The 24,600-nt window shown below is 40.0% G+C and overlaps 2 protein-coding genes across 8 annotated transcripts in view; both read right to left on the minus strand.

Moving 5' to 3' along the window:
- Positions 1-11,687, minus strand: part of LOC129183293 (endonuclease V-like) — a 67,198-nt gene extending 55,511 nt beyond the window's left edge. For all 5 annotated transcript variants that reach the window (XR_008570768.1, XM_054780379.1, XM_054780376.1 and 2 more), the window contains exons 1-5: positions 11,574-11,687; positions 9,893-10,064; positions 5,817-5,951; positions 4,532-4,571; positions 1,978-2,090 (exon numbers count right to left, since the gene is read on the minus strand). Coding sequence is in view for 4 of the 5 variants with exons in the window: in XM_054780379.1 (XP_054636354.1) it covers positions 1,978-2,090; positions 4,532-4,571; positions 5,817-5,951; positions 9,893-10,064; positions 11,574-11,680 (567 nt within the window). In the remaining variant the exon portion in view is untranslated. The remainder of the gene's footprint in view (positions 1-1,977; positions 2,091-4,531; positions 4,572-5,816; positions 5,952-9,892; positions 10,065-11,573) is intronic.
- Positions 11,688-12,259: 572 nt separating this feature from the next.
- The window catches only part of si:dkey-237i9.1 (SEC14-like protein 1), a 28,213-nt gene continuing 15,872 nt past the window's right edge, over positions 12,260-24,600 (minus strand). For 2 of the 3 annotated variants that reach the window (XM_054779398.1, XM_054779395.1), the window contains 6 exons: positions 23,777-23,911; positions 23,558-23,692; positions 20,771-21,022; positions 20,502-20,680; positions 20,217-20,243; positions 12,260-16,967 (listed from right to left, as the gene is read on the minus strand). In XM_054779398.1, coding sequence (XP_054635373.1) covers positions 16,862-16,967; positions 20,217-20,243; positions 20,502-20,680; positions 20,771-21,022; positions 23,558-23,692; positions 23,777-23,911 — 834 coding nt within the window. In that variant the 3' untranslated portion in view covers positions 12,260-16,861. The remainder of the gene's footprint in view (positions 16,968-20,216; positions 20,244-20,501; positions 20,681-20,770; positions 21,023-23,557; positions 23,693-23,776; positions 23,912-24,600) is intronic. The other variant, XM_054779397.1, reaches the window with a different exon arrangement.

The raw sequence follows: 24,600 nt of genomic DNA on the forward strand, positions 1-24,600 counted from the left end.
CGTATGTGACCTGTATCAGATTTTTCATGTCAATGTGAACAGTACAAGTTGAATTTTCTTCAAATGATATTGAGATGATAGTGATAGTGATAAGAGTGAGAAAGGTGAGGGACCAAACCAGATCTACAAGGGAGTAGCTGGTTAATGATGTCAAAGGAGCTGGCAGCACAGTGCCCGCAAGGTCCCCCTGCTCAAGAAGACACATGTACAGACTAGGGGTGCTCCGATTTCCATGAAAAAGCACGTTATCGGCATATGCAGGTACTTGCTTTTTAAACGCCGATCACCTTTGCCGATCAGCTCCGCCCTCATTGCAGCATCCAGCCTATAGCGACCGTCTCCCTCCCAATTTCCCTTCACAAAGCCAAAACAATCATGTGGGACTTCCTGTCGCTGTGAGAGTGATACAAACCCTGCAAAACATGCCACGAAAAATATCTCGCTTGGGTGGCGCCTTAAAAAGCTTTAGTTTGGTGAGGCATTTGCGGGGCAGGCACTCGACAGGGTGTGGTGAGTTTTTGCACTTTGCAATGTGATCATGTCAGGCGGCGGTTAATCAACCAAAACGCAGGACACGTGCCTGTGTGGGCATGGCAGTCGGAGGTCTAAAGCGGATAGACCAAAAAGTGGTTGGAGTCGTCGGACTGGATGGCCAGCCGTCGGTGGAGGCCACCGGGTTTGCCAACTGCCTGGGGTCCTGCTGGTGCGCCATCAAGCTGCTCTTCCATCCAAAGTCTCCTTAAAGAAGGCGTCTGATCCTCTAAATTTCACCAGTGATTTTGAAAAAGTAAGTCAAATATGTTTTTGTCTAAATTTTATGGTTGCCCTTTCATATCACATAGCCCAGGGGTCACCAATGTGGTGCCCGCGGGCACCAGGGAGCCACCCACAACCACATGAGGCGCCTGCAAGCCTGCTTTTCATTCAGGTTTGCAGTTGATAATGTGAGAACACTCGAAAGAAATGCATTCTGAAATACAAAGTTGTGGATACCAGGATTTTGTTAATGTTCTGGTAAAACAAGCATATTCGCTTAGTTTGGGTTGAAATAAGCTATGAAAATAAATGTTACAAAACTGAGTAGTTCTTGGCCTTTTTCATTTTGTAAAAACAAAAAAAATTTTTTTTAAAAACACTGGTAACCCCTGATATAGCCAAAAGTAACACTTGAATGTAACACCTGAATGACTCAAACAAGGCTTGGGAGAAAGTGAGATGGTCACAAGAGAAATTTAGCTTTTTGCCATCAATTGACAGGACGTGTTTGAAGTCAGAGAAATGGTGAATATGAACAACACCGTCCCCACTGTCAAACATTCTGCTTTGAGGATGTTTCTCTGATCAAAATCCCTCCTGAGATGTGTGCAACTCCGGTGACCAAGTAAAAAAAACTTCTGCCCTCTTGGGGTTGAAAATAACATTAAATATTAGTAAAATGCATGCTTGCAATCCACACCCAGCAGAGGCTACATGAGTTCCTCCACTTCCTACTGCTATATTATTAGCTCTTTTTATCTTTCAGATGTGTCGTCTACATGAAAAGTACTGTATGTCTCAATGACTTCAACAGGTCATTGAGGCTCCATTAGCATATTCAAGAAACCCAATTACAACTTTCCCACACGTACACCGGTAGTTGTTCCGCTTCATTAGTATGCAACATGAATCAGCTTCGGCTGGAAAACAGCAAACACACCTTCACATTCAATAGCAATGGAGGATTGTGTTCTTTGCTTTGTCCCTCTCTGACCCTCCCTTTTAACGTTGGCAGCTCTTTTAATTTTTCAAGTTTCATGTACCGTACAACTAAAAAAGGATAACGAGTCACCTTAAAAGGTTTTTCATGAGGACAGTGAGTGCAGGTGAATGACAACCAACAGAGATCTAATACAAAATAATCACAAATGGGACTGACATGTTCTGTCAGTCACTTGATGATAAACTGCTGCGGTAAATCGGTAGAGAAAGAATGTTCACCTGAGACTGGTGTTCTTCACTTTTGTACACACCCTGGACCTGGAGCAGGTTCTTGGCAACGCCCACACATGGCAGCCCTGACAGCACTCCAACATGACATGCCAGCCCAAATTCTGCACAGTGACAGAAACCACAACTGAATAGACATTATTTATTAATTATGCACGGTCTTCACTTTAGGAGTCTCTCAGGAAACAAAAACTAATGAAAGAAGTTTGTACCATCATCTCCTTGTATCCTAAAATAATTTTTTTCTAACAAGGAACATCAAATTAGTTAGGAATTGGTGCATTTCACAAACAGTGTAATCAGTGTAAACAGTGTAATCAAAGGATTACAAAAACAAACAACTATAAACGAGGGGGAATGAATGAATTTTGGGGCTTTTAAGGTGCTGTCTCTCTTCGGCTCCAAACAAAACCATAAAAAAAATCTAACAACACCAGCTAGCAGATGCGGCTACTAATAGTGGTTTAAAAGAACAGAATTACCAAATAAATGTCTATATTTAGTATATTTAGTTTAGATGCATTTAGATGCATTAGATGCAGAATTGTTTTATGCATGCGAAACTGTAATTGTAAGAGTATATTGTGAAAGCACGTATTGTTCTGCACTGTTTTGTGTTGACAGGTCCTTCACGCCCAAAGGCAGTCACAAGCCTTGTTGTGGAGCTCTACGCATTGAAAGTGCAAATGAATTGCTGTTACATATATTGACCAGAAGAGTGTGCCACTAACGAACCATGTTAATGTGAGCCATAGAATAAACGCAGCATAATCTGTTATTCCTGTTCAGTTGTGTTAGTTTAAAAAACTTCTCAATAGCCAACATGTGATGGGAGAACTTTGAGAGGCGGTGGCCAAGATAAAATATTAAAGTTGTTTTATTTTGATGAAATGATGAAAAACTTTTAATTAACAAAGCAAAAATCAAGTTTATTTGTATTTCTAAACGTGTTTTACTCACTTATTTTTGTCTCTCTTACGCGGTTATGCTTTTTTTCTACAGCATTTTACAACACCGTATGCATTATTATGGTATTATTTGCGGATGATACTACTGCGTTTTGTTCTGGGGAAAGCACACAAAAGCTAATTTAAAAAGTCATGGATGAAATGGCCATATTAAAAAGATGGTTTGATAAAAACAGATTATCCTTGAACGTAAGTAAAACTAAAATAATGCTCTTTGGTAATAGCAGAAAGGACACGTACGACCAAATACAAATAGACGGAGTGGACATTGAAAGGCGAACGAAAATACATTTCTTGGGATCATAATAGATGAAAAAATGAGCTGGAAATCTCACATCAAAAATATACAACATAAGGTGGTGAGAAATACTTCAATATTGAATAAGGCAAAATTTGTTCTTCATCAAAAATCACTCAACACTCTTCACTGTTCTGTGGTATTACCATATCTAACTTATTGTGTGGCGATATGGGGTAGTAACCATAAACAATCTTCACTCGCTAAATGTACTGCAAAAGAAAATCAGTGAAGATAATTCATAATGCCGCGTATAGAGAACATACAAATCCATTATTTTTAAAATCACAAATATTAAAATTCGCTGATGTAGTAAATTTTCAAACAAAATAATGCATAGTTAACAATAACCTGCTACCCAAAAATGTCATACAAAACTTCTCTACAAGAGAGGACAAATATGATCTTAAGGAAAAACTAAACTTGAAACACTTACACGCCACCATTGTAACTTGCATGCATGTTCAAATAAAATTTAACTATAAACCATAAACTATAAATGATATGCAAATTTTGCGATGATGTCATCTAGCGACTTCAAGGTCTTTTCTTACTGAAAAGCTAGCAACAGTGGACATAGCTGACTAGCTGCCATTTTGTGAGCAAGCTAAGGTTACTAACAAGGACATTTGTGATAAAAACACAGTTGGACACAGTGTATTAATAACACGACAAGACGTGCGCCATATTGTACACTAGCCGGAAAACGTATTGCAAAACAAGGCATAATTTTGGCGTAAATTTTCAACATTAACCAAAAAATACACTAAACGGAGCGAACGCTTACCGAGGTTCTACTGCATCCACTCCCACTAATACTTGGTTAAATGTCCCTTAGCAAGTTTTCCTTGACCAGACACTTTTTGTAGCCAACAATAAGCTTTTGGCATAAATCTGGCCTGATATTGGACCACTCTTTGTGACAGAATTGGTAAAGTTAATTTAAATCTCCCTACACATGTTCTGTAAGGTTGAGGCCATATAGAACAGGTCTATAAATTGCACGTCTGCCAACCTTGAAGAAGTTTTATGGGTTCTCCATTATCTTATTTAAATGACAGTATGTCATTTCTGTCATGCTCGCGTTTACATTTTCTCATCTGCTCTCTGTACAGTGTTCCCTCGTTTTTCGCGCAGGATAGGTTCCCAAAATAGCCCGCAATTAGAGAAATCTGTGAAGTAGCCAACTTAATTTGTTTTACAAGGATTATATATGTTTGAAGGCCTTAGAAACCCTCAACATACACTTGATACACTTTTGTCAGACAGGCATTCATACCTCTGTAGTGAAAGAGACCATTGCCATCCACAAACACCACCTGTTGGGACACATACATACAACCACAACATTAATACTCAAATCCATTTTAACATTAAACAGTGTTCCATTTTTGCATCAGCTATAGTTTGCCATTCTAACATGTAAAATATGGGTTCGGTGTGTGGGTTGACTTGAAATGGGCCATAAGGCGTACTCACACTTGACCATTCATACTATGCTGAACTTTGGCGCAATTCTCCCAGCCTCTCTTGTCCCCCAGCGGCCTGTGCGCACACTGTGTATTCGTGCCATGGCCTGTTTGCTAGTCCCTTTACATCTACTGTTTTACTGCAATATCTCTTTATGTGAAGTATTTCCACACATTTGGAGACGTTCTGATCATTTTGTGCACGGTAGAGGCTGTCATGTACATTTTATTGATGGCACGTTAAATGCACGGAGACCCCGTGACGAGAGCCTGCGGCCCATTGTTATGGCATTCATCCACAACCATGACCTCACGCTGCAGCATGATAATGCACGGCCCCGTGTTACAAGAATATGTACACAATTTCTGGAAGCTGAAAGGATCCCAGTTCTTGCTTGGCCAGCGTTTTCACCAGAAAGGTCACTCACTGAGCATGTTTGGGATGCTCTGAATCGGTGTATACGGTATTTGAGGCAAATGGTGGTAACACCAGATACGGACTGGTTACAGATAAAGTCTTTGTATTTTATTGCTATTATGAAATTTGTCAGTTGTCACTGAGGAGTCTGCTGTGAGCGATTGCAAAGCAGCTGTTCTATGACTCTAATTGGCTACGCCCATGCATGTGTTGTGTAAGGAATCGAGCGCTATACTACCTCTTCTAATCGTGCCAAAAGAGGGGAAACATGCGGCACCTCGGTGACAATGTGACAATGCAAAATACACATTTTTGACCCGGAATTACTATAAAACTAATTCACCAATTAACTATGTTCAATATTTCAAGTTGATTAAGATAAAAAGGTGCATGTTTTTTAAGTGTGAAGGTGTATGGGGTACATGGCTTCAGGTCAAATGTGTGAAGGGGTGCGGGAACCACTGGTTTAGATGTTAAGTGGGCCCAGGAACAGAATGGTTGCCCTTGAGAGTATGCCCACAAATTTGGTGTAGAAAAACAAAGCCACAAACATTCATGCAATTGACTCGTTCCTGGCAGGTAAAAAGCTGAAAGTGAAAAAAAAATTCCCTTAGAAAAGCAAACCTCACTTTTACTTTCTTAAACAATTGTGCAGACGGTGTGCAATGTGAGCTGACCTGAGGCACAAGGGTGGGCTTGTTCATTCCAAGCCGCTGCAGAGCGTCCAAGAAGAAGGGTGTTTCTCTGAAGGCTAGGAAGCCTGCTATATAGGGTGCTGTCAGGGTCACCATCTGAGTGTCTTCATACAGCACCTGAGCGGATGAGAGCAGTCAGAGTGGTTCAGCATGACTCTTGAATTCTGGTGTCCATGTTGAAGGCTGAACCAAAGTGATTGTGATGCTCATGAGGGCCTCCAAGGTGTTTTACCATGCACATGGAGTGACAGACAGCCTCTGCAGAATTGTTAGCCTGACAGAGCCAGACAAAAGTGAACGTCCACCAGAACATGGCCAGAGGACAAAAGCTGCACAGGTGAGCAGATCAAATTGAAAATGTTCCCCTGCTGAGTGTGTGTGTCAAGCTCTCAGGTACTGAAAACACTGAACATAATCAACTTTTAAAAGGCCTGTACATCTGTTTTTGATCGTTGTGTGAAATTTGATCAATATGTCAACACATCAATTTACCGTACAAAAAAAAAAAACAACAGCATCTGTGTGGCTCTTCCACCCCCTCCCCGGTTGCCTCCACTCAATGTTAGCCAGGTAAACGTGACATTAAAAGTTCATTTATAATTAAATGTAATGTATTTTGCATTGTTTGCTGCATGTACATTTATAATGATTCTCTATAAAAACGTGTCTTTGTTCGTATTTTTGGGTGCCTGGAATGGATTCATTGGATTGGATTCATTGAACTGAAGAAATTGCTTCAATTTTCATACTGTAAACGCTATTTCTTCTCTTTTGCCTTTCTTTCTGGTTCATTGGACCGTGTTGCTGTTGGAGAACTGGTCGATGATCACACAATTTAAAAGGTTTTCAAATTGTATTAAAACATGAGAGCAATATACTCGGTCACAGCGCTGGACTCTAGCGTCAACAAGGAAGTTTGACAAAGAGCCCAAAATAAAAGCACACAGAGTCTACATACTGTAGCAGTTGCCGCACCCTTCTAGAAAGTGAAAGTTAGGTTTGTGTAGAACTGAAATGTAAGCTTGTGTGAGTGAGAATAATGCATTTTTCCATCAGTCGTATGTCTGTGTTGTGCAACTTCGATAGTGCTAAGTGTGTGTGTGTGTGTGAGTGTGTTGTGAAGGCCTCTATGAGAAGTTTTTAGACTGGCAATGCACTGAGCTATTAGGCTGAATCCACAATTGCAATAATAATACTGTAATAATAATAATAATATCTAACTGTGTTTTGTTTTTTGTCAGACCTTTTGGAGCAGATAAAATACAAAAACAGAGGTTATAGTGTACTATGATATTTTAGGATTTTTGTAGAGTTCTTTAAAGCTTCTTGTGGTCTGCACTGAAGCTCTTATCTCTTTCAGAGTGGTCGCAGCCATCTTGGCGGCCTCCCTCAACAGACTTCTTCCTGCTTGATCACTCAGTTTGTGAGGATGGTCAACTCTAGGCAGATTTTAAAAAGTGACAAAGTTAAATTTTTTTTTATTATGGATTTAACTGAACTCTGTGGGCCGCCTAGTGAGTTAGAAAATCTCCCAGTAGCCATCTGCTGTCCCAAACTTTTCAATTACCTTTTGTTTGTTGTTTGGAGTGTTCTTTTGTCTTTGTTGCAATTGTAGCAGGAATACTAATGAAACAGAGACAGGACTCCCAGACAGAGGTGTTGTTATGCTACAATCACTTGCCACACATTGACTGCTCTCAGGTGATCGGCATTTCACAAACTTGACCCTGCAGGAATCAACTAGTTGAACCTCTGCTTCACTTTATGAGGTGAATATTTATGCAAACACTTATTTTATATTTGACATTTTTTATTCACTGACACTGTTTTGTAAAAATCAGTTTTTACTTTGACATGAAATTTGCATTACATTGACTATGATTTCATACAAAAGCAATAAAAGGCTGAAACATCCAAGGGGGTGAATACTACAGTGTATGGATTGTAAAATGCAGCATTTCTCATACATTTATTTGGACTGCCACCTGGACCCAGACACCTATCTAAAAGCACTCACAGGCGGCTCCTTCTTGCTTGTGATTTAAAAAAAAAATCTATTAAAAAGTGACAAAAAAAGTTAATTTTAAATTTCAAAACTGCAATGCTGCCTCTGTCCACCAGAGGGAGCCGGAGGAGCCTGGAGCCCAGAGGGAAGCTGTCGTCATTGTAGTGTCCCAATGAATACATTGCTAAGATGCAATGCCTTATGGGAAAACCTTTTTTTTCATTTTAAACTCTGTATTGGTACATGTTTGTATATTTCTGAGGTATACTTTTGGGGTGTTAAGTTGCTGTGTGATGATTAGGCAAGGCAAGTTTATTTATAGAGCACATTTCCTACACAAGGTAATTCAAAGTGCTTTGCAGAAAAGAAGGGTAAAAATCACTTCATAATCACTTCATAAAATCATTCCATAAAAACATAAAATTATTCTGAAATCATGATTGATCATTATTGATTATTGTTGTTCTAAGTAAGATGACACAGTGAGTCTGACTGCTATGTTGTTCTACTGCGTGAGTGCACTGATAGCTCCTGCCAAAGAAAGAGCTACCGTTTCCTCACTGACTCGTGAGCGGCACAGTATTTAAACAATTAGTAGTGGTTCTGAAGTAGAGGAGATGTCACGAGATTATTAGCCATCAATTAGCCGCATCGCTGTGTAAGTCGCAGGGTTCAAAGTTTAAGAAAAAGGTAGTGGCTTATACACTGGAATTTACGGTACAGTCAAACCTGTCTTAGCGGCCACCTGCCTATAGCGGCCACTGAAAAATCCCCCGCAAAAAATTGACGTGTTATAGACCCTGTGTATAGCGGTCACCTGTCTAATGCGACCAGCGGCCACACATTTTGTATCCCTTGGTCAATATCTGACTGCATATTGCGGCCAAAATACCGACTCAAGCAGAAGCTTCATGCACGAAAAAGTTTCGGTTTTTAATCAATGAAGCCGTCGTGTGTAGACTTTAATTACTGAGTCCTAGCTCAGTCACAATCATTCACAAGATCCACACAAACTGTCAGTTGTTCTACATAAAAAAAGCCGTCTTCTTTGGAGCTTGTTGCAGACAGTGACAACGTTTATTTCCTGGTGTGAGACAATGTGCACTGGTCAATACTGTAATGCCTCTTGTTGTGGGGAAGGAGAGACTCACGTCGCCGATGCACTTTAATCGCTTTATTCACAGCGAAGAACACTGCAGGATTTTACATCCACACCAACATCCACACACTTCCCAACTCAGGGGTGCACACACTTTTCTTTATCTACCTCTTTCTATAAAACATATATATAAACTCTCTATTTACTATTGTAAATATTCATGATTAATATTTCACATTCACATTTTTAAAGTTTACAGGTAATCAAAGTACTTGATATCATAATTATATTCAATAAGGCAATAAAGATAATTACATACTGTATAACTGCACAATAGTTGTGTACATAACCTGAGTACTGGTAATATGTCAATCAAAATAGCTACCTAACGTTCATTAGAACACACAGTTCATGTTAGCATTTGCTGTCAAACATTACAGATGCACAAGAAAATAAAACACTTATGCAAGAGACAATGCAGCCGAAGTCAAGGCAACATATTAAAAAGGTTTCAGCAACGGGCATATTTTACATTTCATCATGAAATAATAGTTTAAGAAATGAAAATGTAGAAACACTCAATTCTGTAGTGGAGTTCAGGACGCGATGCAAAGCCATCACACCATTTTTTTTTTTCTTCATAACAAACCGCTACAAGTGAACGGACATCTTTTATTATACATATCTTACCGCTGAGTTAGTTTATCTAAAATCAGCATAATAAAGATGAAAGTTGCATCTCCGTGTGTAGCTTGAAACGCCGCGGGAGGCGAGAGTGAATCAGGAGGGGAGCTTAATGTCAGCTGACTGATGTCATGTAACATTAAAAAGTAACGTTGATGCAATCGACCCAAACTACCTCGGTAGCTCACGATCGACGTAATGGGCACCCCTGATTTAGATCATGTAGCTGCACAGAAAAAACTGATATACTGTAGCTCTTAAATAGCTCACCTCAAGGTCCGGGTAGCTGAGCACCACCAGCTGGGCACAGGCGTTGACGTCATCACCTTTGATGAAGGAGAGGTCCAGTCCTCCGACCCGCTCCAGGCCTGAGAAGTGAGGGTTCTTCTGCCAGGCCTGTGTGTCCTCCTCCACCACTTGCTCTCTGAGACGGTCCTGCTCGCTGCACAACAAGGACTTGCTAAGCAACATGCACTTAAATGACAACTCATGTATTCCATATTTATTTTGGATAACGTTTGGTCTTTTCTGAATTGATGATTTCATCCTGGATATTGGGGGGGAAAAAAAGGACACAAATATCATGGTTCTCTGGCGTTAACTGTAATTGCATCCTGTAAAATGATTTGCAGTGGAAGTCATTATTGATGTGCTGTTTGCAAAATACGCACACAATTTCTGCTTCACAGATAACATTGACCAAGTACAGTAACTTTGGAAATCCAATAACAATCGTTACCTTTCGCATCAACCCCCACCACACGTATTAATTAGCGTGGGAAGCGCCTTGAATGCCTTCCCACACACCAGCTGCAAAGCAAGTTATGACACCCCTATTGAAAAGCCAGCATTTCAAGAAATGCTGCAAATGTCTGACAGATCGTACGAGCCGCCTGAGAGAAAATACATGTCACACACGCCAATTCCGCAACTGGTTTATTTGGTCTCAAAAAATGTTGACGATAATATCGTTTAGCATCAATTTGTGTGACAATCAACATTTCAATACGCACCTGCATTGTTTTGTGACTCGGTTAAATAAAAAAAGTTTGTTTGTCCAGTCATATTTTTTCATTGTACTTTTCTTAAAATTAATGTTACAATCTCGTCTCGTCTCGTTCCTGTGCACCCAATCTCGTGCATTATCTCGTCTCGTGAATTGGGTTTCTTGTGACACCCCTATTAGTTATGTATTCTTATCTAAAAATCATGTGGTGTCCAAATCATCGCGACTGTTATCACTGACATGACTGTTTTGTGAGTGCAAGGTTTGGTTTGACACGCTTTCTCATGAACTTCAGAATCAGGTTTCAGTATCAGAAAACCTGATTCCTGACATTGTGAAGTTATCTTTTTCCATGTGGCGGTGATGAAACGCTGCAACATTGGGACATTCCATTATTTTTAATATGTACACAGTATTTTCACATATTTCATTCATTCAACGCTGACACCCCTCTTGAAAAGCCAGCGGTTCAATTTGTCACACATTTTACTCCCATATTTATGTATCATGTTTAATGGCTTTACTTTTTCTTACTTAATTTTGTATTTTTTATCCATTCTACTTAGTCTTGTTTATTTACTCTTATTTGTACTTATATTTTGACATCTGTATTTCTTTTTCTTTCAACGTTGCACAAAAAACGAATACGAATCTGTATCAGTAGCGGTATCGGCAATACTAGCCGTGTATTTATATGGTACCTGATCGACACCAACATTTGCAGTATCGCCCACCCTAGGCTATCCTAATGCTCTCATTCGTGTACATAACGACGTGACAGTCAATATAATATATCCGAATGGTATTTAATATACCACTCTAACAGTGCCAATCAAATCTGAACGATATTTATGTAAAAGCAGAATGGTTTTGTGGTAAGTCGGGAGGTTATCCATATTGTTAGCCGCAAGTTTCACCTAACTAGCCATGTAAAAGCAGTCTCACCTTTCCCACTGCTGAACCAAATCCTCCGTAGCAGACATTTGTTCACCAACACACAAGTAGAGAACATTCAAGTGCCATGCGATTGAACTTCCGTGTCGTGACGTCATACAGACAGTGGCGCCTCAATCAGACGTTACATTGGGAAAGACTGCCATCTAGTGAGGGGAAAAAGGCACATCGCAATGACAACAAAAAAGGACAGCTTTTTCTCCCCACTACTTTCGTTGTACAATATGTATTTGTGTATGACCTGGCTAATGGCTTTCGTGTGTAGCCTTTTTAACCAACAATTGAAATGTACATATAGTATAATATACAAGAAAAATAATATACAATAATATACAAGAATATAAAAGAAAAAATAGTTAAATATTTGTATTATTACGTATAATGTGCGTGTGGCCCTTTTTAAAGGCATGTCTTTTTCATAATATATCTGGACTTTAGGAATACCCTGCATATTTGCTAACCATTTGCGGTGTCCTTTCTGTTGAATTTGCAATTACATATAAGAGCGAGGTTAGTCAAATATTGTTATTCTGGCAGGTATGCAGTACAAGTGCTCCCGAAACAAACGAGAAAAAAGTTACATTAAACAACAATCTACTGAATGAAGAAAATGTAGCGTTAATGAAGTATTAGAGATTTCATCAATGTGCAACATAAAAGAATAGGATACAAGTCCATTGTGTGTGTCATAATTCAAGTTTAATGTTTTCAAAAAACGAAATTCAAACAAGTAGTTTTTACATTATTTTTCCACATGAAGATAAGATCTCTGCCACTTTGCCAGAACAGGAAGCAGACAGACAAACATGTTGAAAAGTAACAAAAAAAGTTCATAGCCCTCACGAGATCTTTGAAAACGTCCACATAACAGAAGTCAGAGAAGCAGGATTAGGAGATCTCTGAACACTGAACTCACTTAGAAATTAAATACTGGATTCAAAAATACATTATACCATGGCTTCAATTCTGAATTTGTGAAGCAGCTTACAAATGTAAGGTCTGCTCTGAGTACTTGTTTCTGCTGCTGATTCTGTATATTTAATCAGAGCCCTCACTAAAGATCATGTCGTCAACAGAATTAGAAGGTGAGCAGTTAAGGACATACACGCCAGTAGGTTGGGGGGTTTTTTTGCACGCATTTTACAGGCTGTGTTTCAAACATTCATTCTTACACATCCACACCACAACCCTCATTCGGAGGTTAAACATTTCATGTTATTGCAAATATTCCACTAAAATTATTGACCTTTTATTTGGAGTTAAACATGTTTATGTATCAAAACAACATGCATTGGGAGTGTTTTTTTTTGTGCGCTACAAGTATCCATTACAACAGCATCTTACAACTCTTGGCAATTTACAGTAAAGTCATCACTGCTTCATAAGGAAAACTCAACATGGAAGTGCTGTATTTGGAAATATCAACGATTTCCCATAAGAACCCAGACACATTTCTGTTTAAAAGAACATTTCTGATGGGGTTTTTTTTCTAAACTATTACTAACCTCACAAAAAATAAGCTTTACCTGACACACTGCAATTTTGGGAAAGCCATGTTCAAGTCAATCAAGTCAAGCACAAAGCTGTATAGGACCAATTTGAGGACATTTAACGTCACCATGGGTTCGTTTCTAACAAGAAAGAGCAGCTACGTTTCTAAGCAAGTTTTACAAGGCTAAAATGGTGTTTATTGACAAATGGCTCTTAACTTATACATAGTAGACATCGTAAACCCAGTCACCAAACCTGCTTCACCCCCATATGTATGTCAAAAACAGAATCACACCTCAACTAGCACATGCGATACAGCAATACTGTATATTTTCTACTAGCACACTGTCAAATGATATGCGTTAGAATCAATCACGCACCCCTAATGCACACAAAAACGACTCAAAAAGAAGTACCTGGCAATAGTAGTTGTGATGACTTTGCCCAGTTAGGTATCTCAGATATTTGGCTCGTCTGCTTATCGACCTCACATTCACAAACCAGAACGCAACAAGGCACCATCTTGGCAGCATTGGTGCAACAATTGTGCAGGTGCTGCAAACTAGCTGTAATCGGGGTGAGGGAATGATGATGATGATGATGATGAAAACTAAAGCAACACACTCACGTTAATGGACTATTTCTTCCTGAACACTACTCAGTGAGAGCTGATAATTCATCTTAACCTCTTAAAGAAAGGAGAAAAAGACATAATAAATATTTTTGTGTACATGTACAACTGGATAATCTTGGTATCAGCGTAAAGGAGAGACCTTGATGGTTACTGCAGATGTGAATTTTAGCAACAAACCAATTATAATACAGTAGATACCCCGCTTTTGGCAAGCCCATAAAGATGTCAATTTTGACACCAACACAAACGCCTCCCTCACTCACGGTGCAAAAAAGTAACAACACAAGTGGAACACACGATGTAACCGCACCACACGGACTACGCGGGTATCGAAATAAAGGATTACACACTAATATACATACCCACAAGGTATGGTTTGTAGATTATAAATTACAGTGGGACCTTGGTTTGAGCCATTCATTCGTTCTAAAAGGTCAGACAAACCAAAACAGACTCTAACCAAATCAATGTTTCCCATAAGAAATCATGTAAATCCAATAAATCTGTTCCAGAAAGCCAAAACTGTTCCAAAACATGTTTTTATAGTTTTTAAAAACAATTAGAAATACATATATGATGAATGAAAGGGATACAACATTTGTGGTCATTTTTACCTTCACCGAAAACAGGGGAGGCTGAAAAGAGCAAGAATGTTCAATTTCTTATATTCAGACAAGCTTTTTAAAGGAAAACTGCGTTTTTGGGGGGAATTTTGCTCATAATCCACAATCCTTATGTGAAACATGAGCACATATTTATTTCCCTTTTCTGTGCGTTCTAACGAGAGAAAACGGGTTAGTATGAGCCATTGATGATAACATACTTACAGTATCTTGCCGTATTTTGATGATTTAAAACATTACCGAAACTTCTTTCCTGGGCGCACTGATCTGACATAGCCCACAGGAGCTAACGCGACTTCCGTCAACAGCAGCAGCATAGAAACAGCGACGACACGTACAGTGTCCGCTTTCATTGGGATGGCTGTGTCTTCCAGCACAAGACAAGGTGCTCCAGTCCTCAGGTTAAAAAAAAAAAAATGCTGACAGCAAACGAGCATCTTGTTGAGTCTTCGTAGCCAAATTGAGAACCAGTAGTATCCACTCTTCCGTCTGTCCCGTTGCAGTGGCTTGAGGCGTAGAGTTATCTGCTACAATAATATCGCTGTAGCTTGGTTAATGTACAGATCAGTTATGTAAATGGAACACTGTTGGCATTTTTTTGAGGGTTTTTTTTGTTAGGGCTTCAGCGTCAAAATAGGTACCTCACATGACGTGCAATGTTAGCATGCTCATACGAACTCGTTTTCTCTCGTTAGAACACACAGAAAAGGGAAAGAAATGAGTTCATATTTCACCTAAGGATTGTGAATGATGGGCAAAATCTTTTTTTTTTTTTAAAGTACAGTTTTCCTTTAAGGTATGTTAAATGGAAATTTTATCTTTTACCATTCAATAAGACGACAAAATGTTACTAAGTGAAAATGGGAAGGTGGTGGTGGTTCAGTCATGTCTTCAATGAAGGTAAAAGTAACCTTAAAGGTTAATTTATTCCTTTCATTCATCATTTATATGCATTTAGAATTGTTTTATGCATGTAAAACTTAACTGTAAAACTACAAAAACGTAGTTTGCTAATAGGATGCTAACAAGGAAGGACATTTTGTGATTAATTAAGAACACAAGTTGGACTCACGCAGTGCATTACTCACCGGAGAATGAGACCGCAGACTGATGTAAAATTGTGGCGTAAATTTTTTACGTTAACGTTAACACGCTAACCGGGTCGGACACTAAACAAAGTTCCACTGTAAAATAAAATAGTATTGTTTTGCACATATATTAGTGTGGAAGCATCTATTTCAATACTCACATAGTTGTGCTCCAAGTGCTGCTTGTTATTTTTGGTTGCACAGTGAGTGAGGTAGGCATTTGGTTTGTGATGTGTGAGTAGGGTGTAAATATCAAGCTGATTCACTGCATATAAAGAGCACCTCCTCAAACATGTCCAAGTTTGCCGCAGGTAACTCATCTACCAATGTAGAATAAAAGAGATGGGTTTTCTACCAGTATTCAACCAGTAAACAGCCTAATTATGGAGATTATACACACAAAATGGCGGGGTTTCCCACAAACAGAAAATCTATAAATTTGCAGGGATGCACTAGATTACTGTTGGAAGGGCTAAGTGTTAGCTTTCAAGTTAGCCCACGTTTGCTGCATGTGTGTTTGTTTTATGAAATTAATCATGACATATGCTGGTGCCGCACTGTTCACTTGTATTCCGCATCTCCACCATGTAAGTGCCTGTGATTCGAATCGTCTTCCGTTTCCCAAAAAATCAGCTAGGTTGAGTTTTTAGCTGGCATGGACTTGCATTTACCGATGTAGAGCAGTTACCATAGCAACACAGACACAACCCAGCAGACTGAAAAGGTTCATGATCAATACAAATATTTCACACAGTAGAAACTCATGTTATTGCTTCTTGACAGTGGAACCCTGGTTAAGTATGCAGTTTATGGCACGATAGCGCCCTCAAGAGATGCTGAGGTTTGCCACAATGAGACAATCGCATGAATGTCAGGCAGCTAACCAGGCATCAGTAATAGACTTTCACAAAACCTACCCACTCAGGAGTTCTGCAGTTTGTTTTAAAAAAATGCTGTATGTAAGTAAATTGTGTTTTAATGACATGTTTTCCATCTGAATGCATTCACATTGTATCCAAGGGCTGTGGTAATATAGTAAAGATTGTTGCATGTTTATGTGTAACAGAACATCCACTCTGCTACAGTGACGCTCACGAATGAGGCATGCGTCATCTGATTATTGCCTACAGTATTTAGGAATGTAAAATGCATTTAGCGTATGTAACAGCGCCTCCAGTGTCTCCATCCTTTCAGACATCACACTTACCGGGATGATATTGCTTCTTTTAAGCCTCCAAAGAGCTTGTAGCCACCCTAAAAGAGCGACGATCGAACGGCAAGTACTGAAATGTATGAACTTTTGTGCAAAAAATTCAGCCCTTGAAAATGAGTTCACGCAGTTTCTTTTTGTATCCGAAGTTAGGAGGGTGTACAGGTCTAGGCTTAGGGGGTGTGGTAGAAGGTGATCACCGCGTAGGACAGTGCTATCCACATCTGCTGCATCTACCTGGAGATCATTGAGCTGGACTGTGACTGGTTGGATGAAGTGGTGGCAGCGCTGAGCTGAGAGAAGCCACTGTGGCTCGACTCCAAACTGGTCATGGAACCCCTGAAAAAATGGAGACACAATCCAGTCAAGCACTGTAGTACACAATTTTTCCATGACCGTATATTCTACTTAGTTCGCCCAATCAGCTTGACCAACTGACTGTGCAGAACACTCAACACCATGCAACTAGAAGCGTCATTTGGAACATCACAGTATCACCTACAGTATGTTGTTGTACACTCAGGGTGTCTGCAGGTTTCAACAAGTCAAATTTAAGACTTGTTTTTTAACACCACGATGAATACAATTTAAGACCCATGCTGGCAAAACAGTACAGAAGATGAAGTTAAATCGGAGGCCCGTGCCGCGCAGTAAGCACATGAGCTGGTTGTGTTTGATACTGTATATTCCTATCAGGCTGCACAGGTACTTTCATTCCATTTTCAAGTTGATATTGTGTCCTCAAAAATCTAAACATTTAAACGAGAGACTGAAGTTTATGAATTTGTTTTAAATAAAATTAACACGAATAATTAACATTAAGACATTTTACGCAATTTAATGCAAGAATTTTAGACATTTTAAAAGGCATTGAAAAAAATGATTGGATTTTAGACTTTTACAACCCCACGGGTACCCTGACAGTGGAACCCTGCTTATGTCGACTGAACTCACCAATTCCTGGGCCATTGTGTTCATACTTTATTAATTTATTGTCTTATTACATTAAAAAGTGACGACATAAAACCTGACACCTAAAGGGGTCATTTCTATGAATGAAAGATCAGTAGATCAGTCCTTTTATATCAACACGTGTTGTCGCATCATTGCTATCGTGAAATGACATCAGACAGCACAATGCCACATTTTGGAGTGGCTTTTTATTATGGCCAGCCTAAGGCACACCTGTGCAATAACCATGCTGTCACTCAGCATCTTGATACGCCACACCTGTGAGGTGGATGGATTATCTCAGCAAAGGAGAAGTGCTCCCTAACACAGATTTAGAAACGTTTTAGATCATTGACTTCATCTCAAGACCAATGGGAGCAAAACCAAAAGTGTTGCGTTTATACAGTATTTGTTTTGAGTGCACAAAGTACAATCACAATACATTTGGGATTGTGTGGTTCATATGGCTTTGAATGACAAGCCCCATTTAGCATGAGGTTCAACGATTTAGGTATTTTCGAGGAGTGTGAAGAAATATTGGTATATGGAACAATAATGACATTTAAACTTACGATGGATTATCGATACACACTGGCCATCTTTTTTTAATTATTATTATTATTCAAATATAGCCACTATAAACTTCTTTCACCATTCCTCCTCAGTGAGTCGAGTCAACATTTTTACATGTCATCCAGGAGCTGCTTCTTGACAGAGTGCCAGAAAATTGGCCGGAAGTCACAGAAGAAGAAAACTCGAACAACAGCACCATGGCGGACTGGACCAGTAAAGTTAAAAACTAAAAGATGCACCAGCATAGTTAAATCAAACGTGTAGACTTTCTTTGGCTTTTATATACTGTGAATGAGACAAAGCTGGATAAGGACTTTGCAGTATCTAAGAAGTGTCTAACGAAAATAGGATACACAGCTGGCATGACAAACATGCACATGAGCCAAAACACACGTTGCTTTTAAAACAGTACAAAACACGACAGCAGTATTTGCAGTTAAAGACATTTCTGTTAAGTTAAATGTCATCCTCACATCGCATATATCACTGGGTGTGTTTTGTCACACTGTATACACGTGATAAACATTAGCATGAGCGTGAGACACCTAAGTTATTGATTGGAAACAAGCAAAGCTATCAATACTGTAATTTTTTTATTAATTCACATTTTATAATGTGATACCACAAAAAAACCTCTTTATTAGTTATGTTGCAGTGTCATTGGTTTTGCACTACTGTTGTTTGTACTCTGGTTAAATTATGCTGCAGAATATAAACTATTTTCACCCGATCGTATCGTTACTGTGAGCAACAAATCGTATCGTGTCGTGAGGTACCCTGAGATTCCCAGTCCAAGTGTTTGATATAGTAGATTTGAACCTCTAGCACTATACTTCAGTTGATCTCAAAATAGCACCAAAAAGGACACAAGTTAATGAAACATTCAAATTAAACATAGGGAAAAAATGGACTAATAAATATTAGTTTGGACATCATGTCCAGTAGTCCTCAAATGTGCAAGACAAGTGCAGTGCAATTTTAGATGATCAGTAGTCAAGTAGGTAAAAAAAAAAAAAGAATAGTCAGCAGAAATCCAATGCTTCATTGAGGCCAGTGTTTGCTAGTATTGTTAGTAAGGGTGTAATGGTAAATGTACAGTCATCCCTCGCTACATCGTGGTTCCAACATCGCTCCCTCACTCTCTCGTTGTTTCAAAAAATAAATCAATTGAATCATCACAATGTTGTGGTTGACTATGGCCTATTATTAGTAATAGGCCTATTATTGCTTATTTAGGCAAAGGTTATGCATTCTTGGAGTAAATTACGCATTTTCAAGCATAAAAATGTTCTAAATGAACTAAAATACAAGTACAGTTGAAGTCAATACAAGACAAACTGTACACTGGCCATTAGGTGTCACTAGTAACATGCACCAAACTTGATCGCCAACGGCAGGTTATTATGTAATTATTTTATAACATGCACAACGATATAATAATAATCATCATCATCATCATCATAACAATACGGGCTACTGCTGTGGCCATATTTCAACCTCTCGCTAAACTCTAAATCCCAGACATCACTTCCTGTCCACACGTCCGTAAGACGCTTATTGAAAAACACTCACACACGAGTCATATATATGTCTTAAATGGTTAATTTTCTCCAATTATGTCTACTATATTATGTAATATTAGTGTAAAGGTGACTATAGGGGTGTTGTTTGATGTATAGAGTGCTCTAATCATGGTTTTTCTACGGTCTAACTACGAAAATATTCTGTTTATTAATATTGAATCCTAATTCTTGAAAATGAAATTTGTCGCGGTTGGGTCTGGAACCAATTAACCGCGATAAACGAGGGAGTACTGTATTCCTGATTTGATTTTTCCGTTACACCCCTAACTGTTAGTCATGCAAGCAGAGCAATAATCAACAAGTTGGCAAGCGGACTATGCTCCAAAGCAAAGTAGCCGTGTCAACTGTGACTTCGTCTAGAACGACACACTGCTAAGCCTGCTAGCCGGTAGTTGTGGAGTGGACTGTCGAGTTAACAGCCAAAAGCAGGAATGAGAGGGGATAATGCGAAAGGTAAAGGGGCAACCAATGAGCCACTTACAAACTCTGTACGTCACAGCAAGCGGTTCTTCAAGGGAAGAAGACAGGAGGAAGAGGCAGGAGGGAGAAGGCAAGAAAGAACAGGTGTGGGTTGAACAGAAAAAAATAAAAGGAAGCATCCTCATTTGAATACAGTACCTAAAATGATCCTATAACAGGACTTAATTGAGTCATTTGGCAACATTACATGTTTGATTTGTCTCGTGAGGTGTAGAGGGGGAGTGAATGAGGAGAACGCGTCCAAACATCAATAATACTCTCATTGACACCTGACTGAGTTACCAACCTAAAGTCCTCTGAGCCCAACACCTCGGTGTAGTACATGACTTTACACTTGTGCGAAGAGACCTGCAGGGTGGCCAGGACGTCATCCACTCGAGGCAGATTAGTGGCAGAGCATGCCGGCATGTTGTGAAACTTCCACTGGAGGATGTAAAACCCTGGCCAGCGTGTAATATGGGAGCCCTAAACAAAGCAAAGGTTTGGCTCAATGAGAGTCAACCCACAAAGGAACCAAACATGGGACAATCACATTTCATTTTCTCAGCACCTCACCTGCACACTTTCTCCCTCCTTGCAGGTCAGAGGGGACTCAACCATGCTGTAGTCTTGCCCCAGCGTCCATGACTTGTCGATAAGCTGCACATTGTTGCCTCCAGGGGAGGTGATACCGTGAGCTCCCAGTGGGTCCTTGCGTGGTGGCTGGGGGGCCCGTTTGGAGTGGTAGATGTTGAAGACCACGTCGCCTTTGCAGACATCAAAGTCCCAGGTGATGACAGATGAGGCGTCAATGATCTCAATTAGAAGCTGATTTAAAAAAAAATAAACAAAAAAGGGAACAACTGCAATTGAGAGATTCAGCTAAAAATGCAAAATGAATTGTGTCAATAAAAAAAAAAAAAAAAATGCAATCACTCGAACATGCAAATACATTTCTAAATGATGACAATTAGTTCTATTTTAGTACACTGCCATTGTACTCAAGGACCCATATTGTACTGTCACTTCCACCTCACTCTCCCCGTCCCCAGCAAGCCTTGCCGGCCAGGGAGGGTTGACTCCACTACCCTGGTTCTACCCGCAACGAGCCTCACCGGTGGCTTCTGTCATTCATCAACTCGTGGAAGGGATGATCACATTAAATAACTGACTTTTCTTTTGACTTGTCTTAAAGGGATAGTGCGGATTTTTTGACATCATGTATGACATCCCCATCAACATTGTAGTCCATTAACAGCGACCTACCCCCCACTTGGTCTACTAAGTCCAGTTCTGGTCAGATTTCTGTGATTAAGAACGTAGTTGCGCTTTGTTGCTGGGGACAATTAAGTAAAGAGTTTGGCTTTTCAAAACAAAATCTGTTGAAAAGATTAATACATTTGCATCACAAAAATACCTTCTCAAAAAATAAAACACTCAGCGTTTGTCTCCCGCCGTATTCCTGCGCACTGTCTCCTACTGTGCATTCTTGTGTATGTGAGGAAGACGCATCTACTTCCGCGACGGAGCGACGCGGCCATCTTGTTTACGTATGTGTTCCACAGCAGAAGAAGATGCGAGTGTCACATACACATGAACACACAGGCAACAGTGCGCAGGGATATGGCGGGAGACAGATATAACGGCAAGTGTTTTGTGAGGTTTGATTTTTTTGAGAAGGCACTTTTGTGACGCAAATGTATTACTCTTTTGAACGCGTATTGTTTGGAGAAGCCAAACTCTTAATTGTCCCCAGCAACTAAGCGGAACGACGTTACTCACCACAGAAATTGGATTTAGGAGACCAAGTGGGGGGGTAAGTCGCTGTTAATGAACTACACTGCTGATGGGGATGTCACACAATTTCATGTCAAAAAATCTGAACTATCCCTTTAATTACATGCAGGAATTTACTGTCAAGTGAGTGACTGTTCTATGTTTTTGACTTAATGGGGGTTCCAATAAGTGTTCCATGCAGGAAATAAAAAGGATGCAGTTTACAGGCTCCAACCACTACATGGTAGACCTAACAAAACTAAATGTCTGAGGTGTCGCGGTGCGCTTGTATCCTGACCTACAGTGGTGTAAAAAAGTGTTTTCCCCTTCCTGATTTCTTTTTCTTTTTGCATGTTTGTCACACTTAAATGTTTCAGATCATCAAACAAATTCAACTGAACTAACTTTTTTTTTTTTTTTTTAAATGAAACTGTTGCCGCCACCCCTCCCAGAAAGAAAGTAATTGACATCTATCAGTCTGGGAAAGGTTAAAAAGCCATTTCTAAAGTGTTGGGACTCCAGCAAACCACAGTGACAGCCAATATCCATAAATGGTGAAAAAACAGCGGTGAACCTTCCCAGGAGTGGCTGGCCAACCAAAATTACCTCAAGAGCGCAGCGACAACTCATCCAAGGGGTTACAAAAGACCCCACAACAACATCCAAAGAACTGCATGCCTCACTTGCCTCACTTAAGGTCAGTGTTTATGACTCCACCATAAGAAAGACACTGGGAAAAAACAGCGTGCATGGCAGAGTTCCAAGACAAAAAACACTGCTGTACAAAAGGAACATTAAGGCTCGTCTCAATTTTGCCTGAAAACATCTTGATGATCCCCAAGACCTTTGTGAACATATGAGACAAAAGTTAAACTTTTTGGAAGGTGTGTGTCCCATTACATCTGGCGTAAAAGTAATGCCGCATTTCGGAAAAAGAACATCATACCAACAGTAAAATATGGTGGTGGTAGTGTGATGGTCTGGGGCTGTTTTGCTGCTTCGGGACCTGGAAGACTTGCTGTGATAAATGGAACTATGAATTAAGCTGAAACAAACTTGGGTTATACAGCAGGACAATGATCCAAAACACACTGGCTAGTCCATCTATGAATGCCTGAAGAAAAAGTGGCCTAGTCAAAGTCCTGACCTGAATCCTATTGAGATGCTGTGGCTGAATTACAACAATTCTGCAAAGATGAGTTGGCCAAAATTCCTCCATAGCACTGTAAGAGACTCATTGCAAGTTATCGCAAACGCTTGATTGTAGTTGTTGCTGCAAAGGGTGGCCCAACCAGTTATTAGGTTTAGGGGGCAATCACTTTTTCCACACAGGGCCATGTAGGTTTGGATTGTTTTTCTGCCTTAATAATGAAAAGTTTTATTTAAAAAATGCATTTTGTGTTCAGTTGTGTTGTCATTGACTAATATTTAAATTTGTTTGATGATCTGAAACATTTAAGTGTGATAAACATGCAAAACGGTAAGAAATTAGGAAGGGGGCAAACACTTTTTCACACCACGGTACATAATTCAATTGACACTGCAAGCTTCCTGACTTTCTGCTCTGTGTGAGATACTCTGTCTCACCTCATGTGGAGCTCCTTTGAAGATGCTGGCGCTTTGGTAGATCGTCTCTGTCCAAAGGCGGACATCCTCATTCTCGAGTTCCTCTGCAGTGCGGTACATAGATTTGGGTACCAGGCCACCTTCGGGTACTTCACACTATAGGGAGAGCAGACGCGTACAAGAACATATAGAATTAGGTCAGTAGAAGAGACTTCTGAATTCCAATAGTAATCTACTCACCATGCACTCGCCTCCCAGGAAGTCAGGGATAATCTCCTTGTCTATATAGTCCACCAGCCCGCCAGGGCCCTGGTAGTCGTTTCCAGCATAGATTAGGAACTTCTTGCGGGTGTTTTCATCAATGAATGGACTCACCTAAAGGATAAGGTGGTCGTGTTTAGGGTACTGACTACACTGGCTAGTTATAGAGATAATTAATACCCCCTCACCCAGAGTATCGATCACCACAGACTGTGGTGCTTTGGCAGTAGGCCAACTCACAATTGTGATATATACTGTATATATAAATGTATATAAATTAACAGATACACCATGTCCTCTTATACACGCTGGACTGGTCGCCAGCCACATACTGTATAGACAAGCATTCACACTCACATTCACACCTATTGAAAATTTAGTCTCAAATGAACCTAACATCCATGCATATTTTTGGGATGTGGGAGGAAGCCAGAGTACCCGGGGAAAACCTACGCACTCGCAGGGAGAATATGTAAACTCCAAACAGAGATGCAACACATTAATACGATTTATCTTATTAATACATATTATTCATCCATGCATCCATCTATCTTCTACCGCTTATCCAAGATCAGGTCACTGGGGCAGCAGCCTAAGTAGGGAAGCCCAGACTTCCTTCTCCCCGGCCACTTCGTCCAGCTCCTCGCGGCAGATCCCGAGGCATTCCCACGCCAGTTTGGAGACATAGTCTCTCCGACGTGTCCTGGGTTGGGTCTTCCCCGAGGCCTTCTACCGGTCGGACGTGCCCTGAACACCTACCCAGGTAGGCGTCCAGGAGGCATCCTGACCAGATACCCAAGCAA

The sequence above is a fragment of the Dunckerocampus dactyliophorus genome, chromosome 6, assembly GCF_027744805.1.
Source record: "Dunckerocampus dactyliophorus isolate RoL2022-P2 chromosome 6, RoL_Ddac_1.1, whole genome shotgun sequence".
Taxonomy (NCBI): domain Eukaryota; kingdom Metazoa; phylum Chordata; class Actinopteri; order Syngnathiformes; family Syngnathidae; genus Dunckerocampus; species Dunckerocampus dactyliophorus.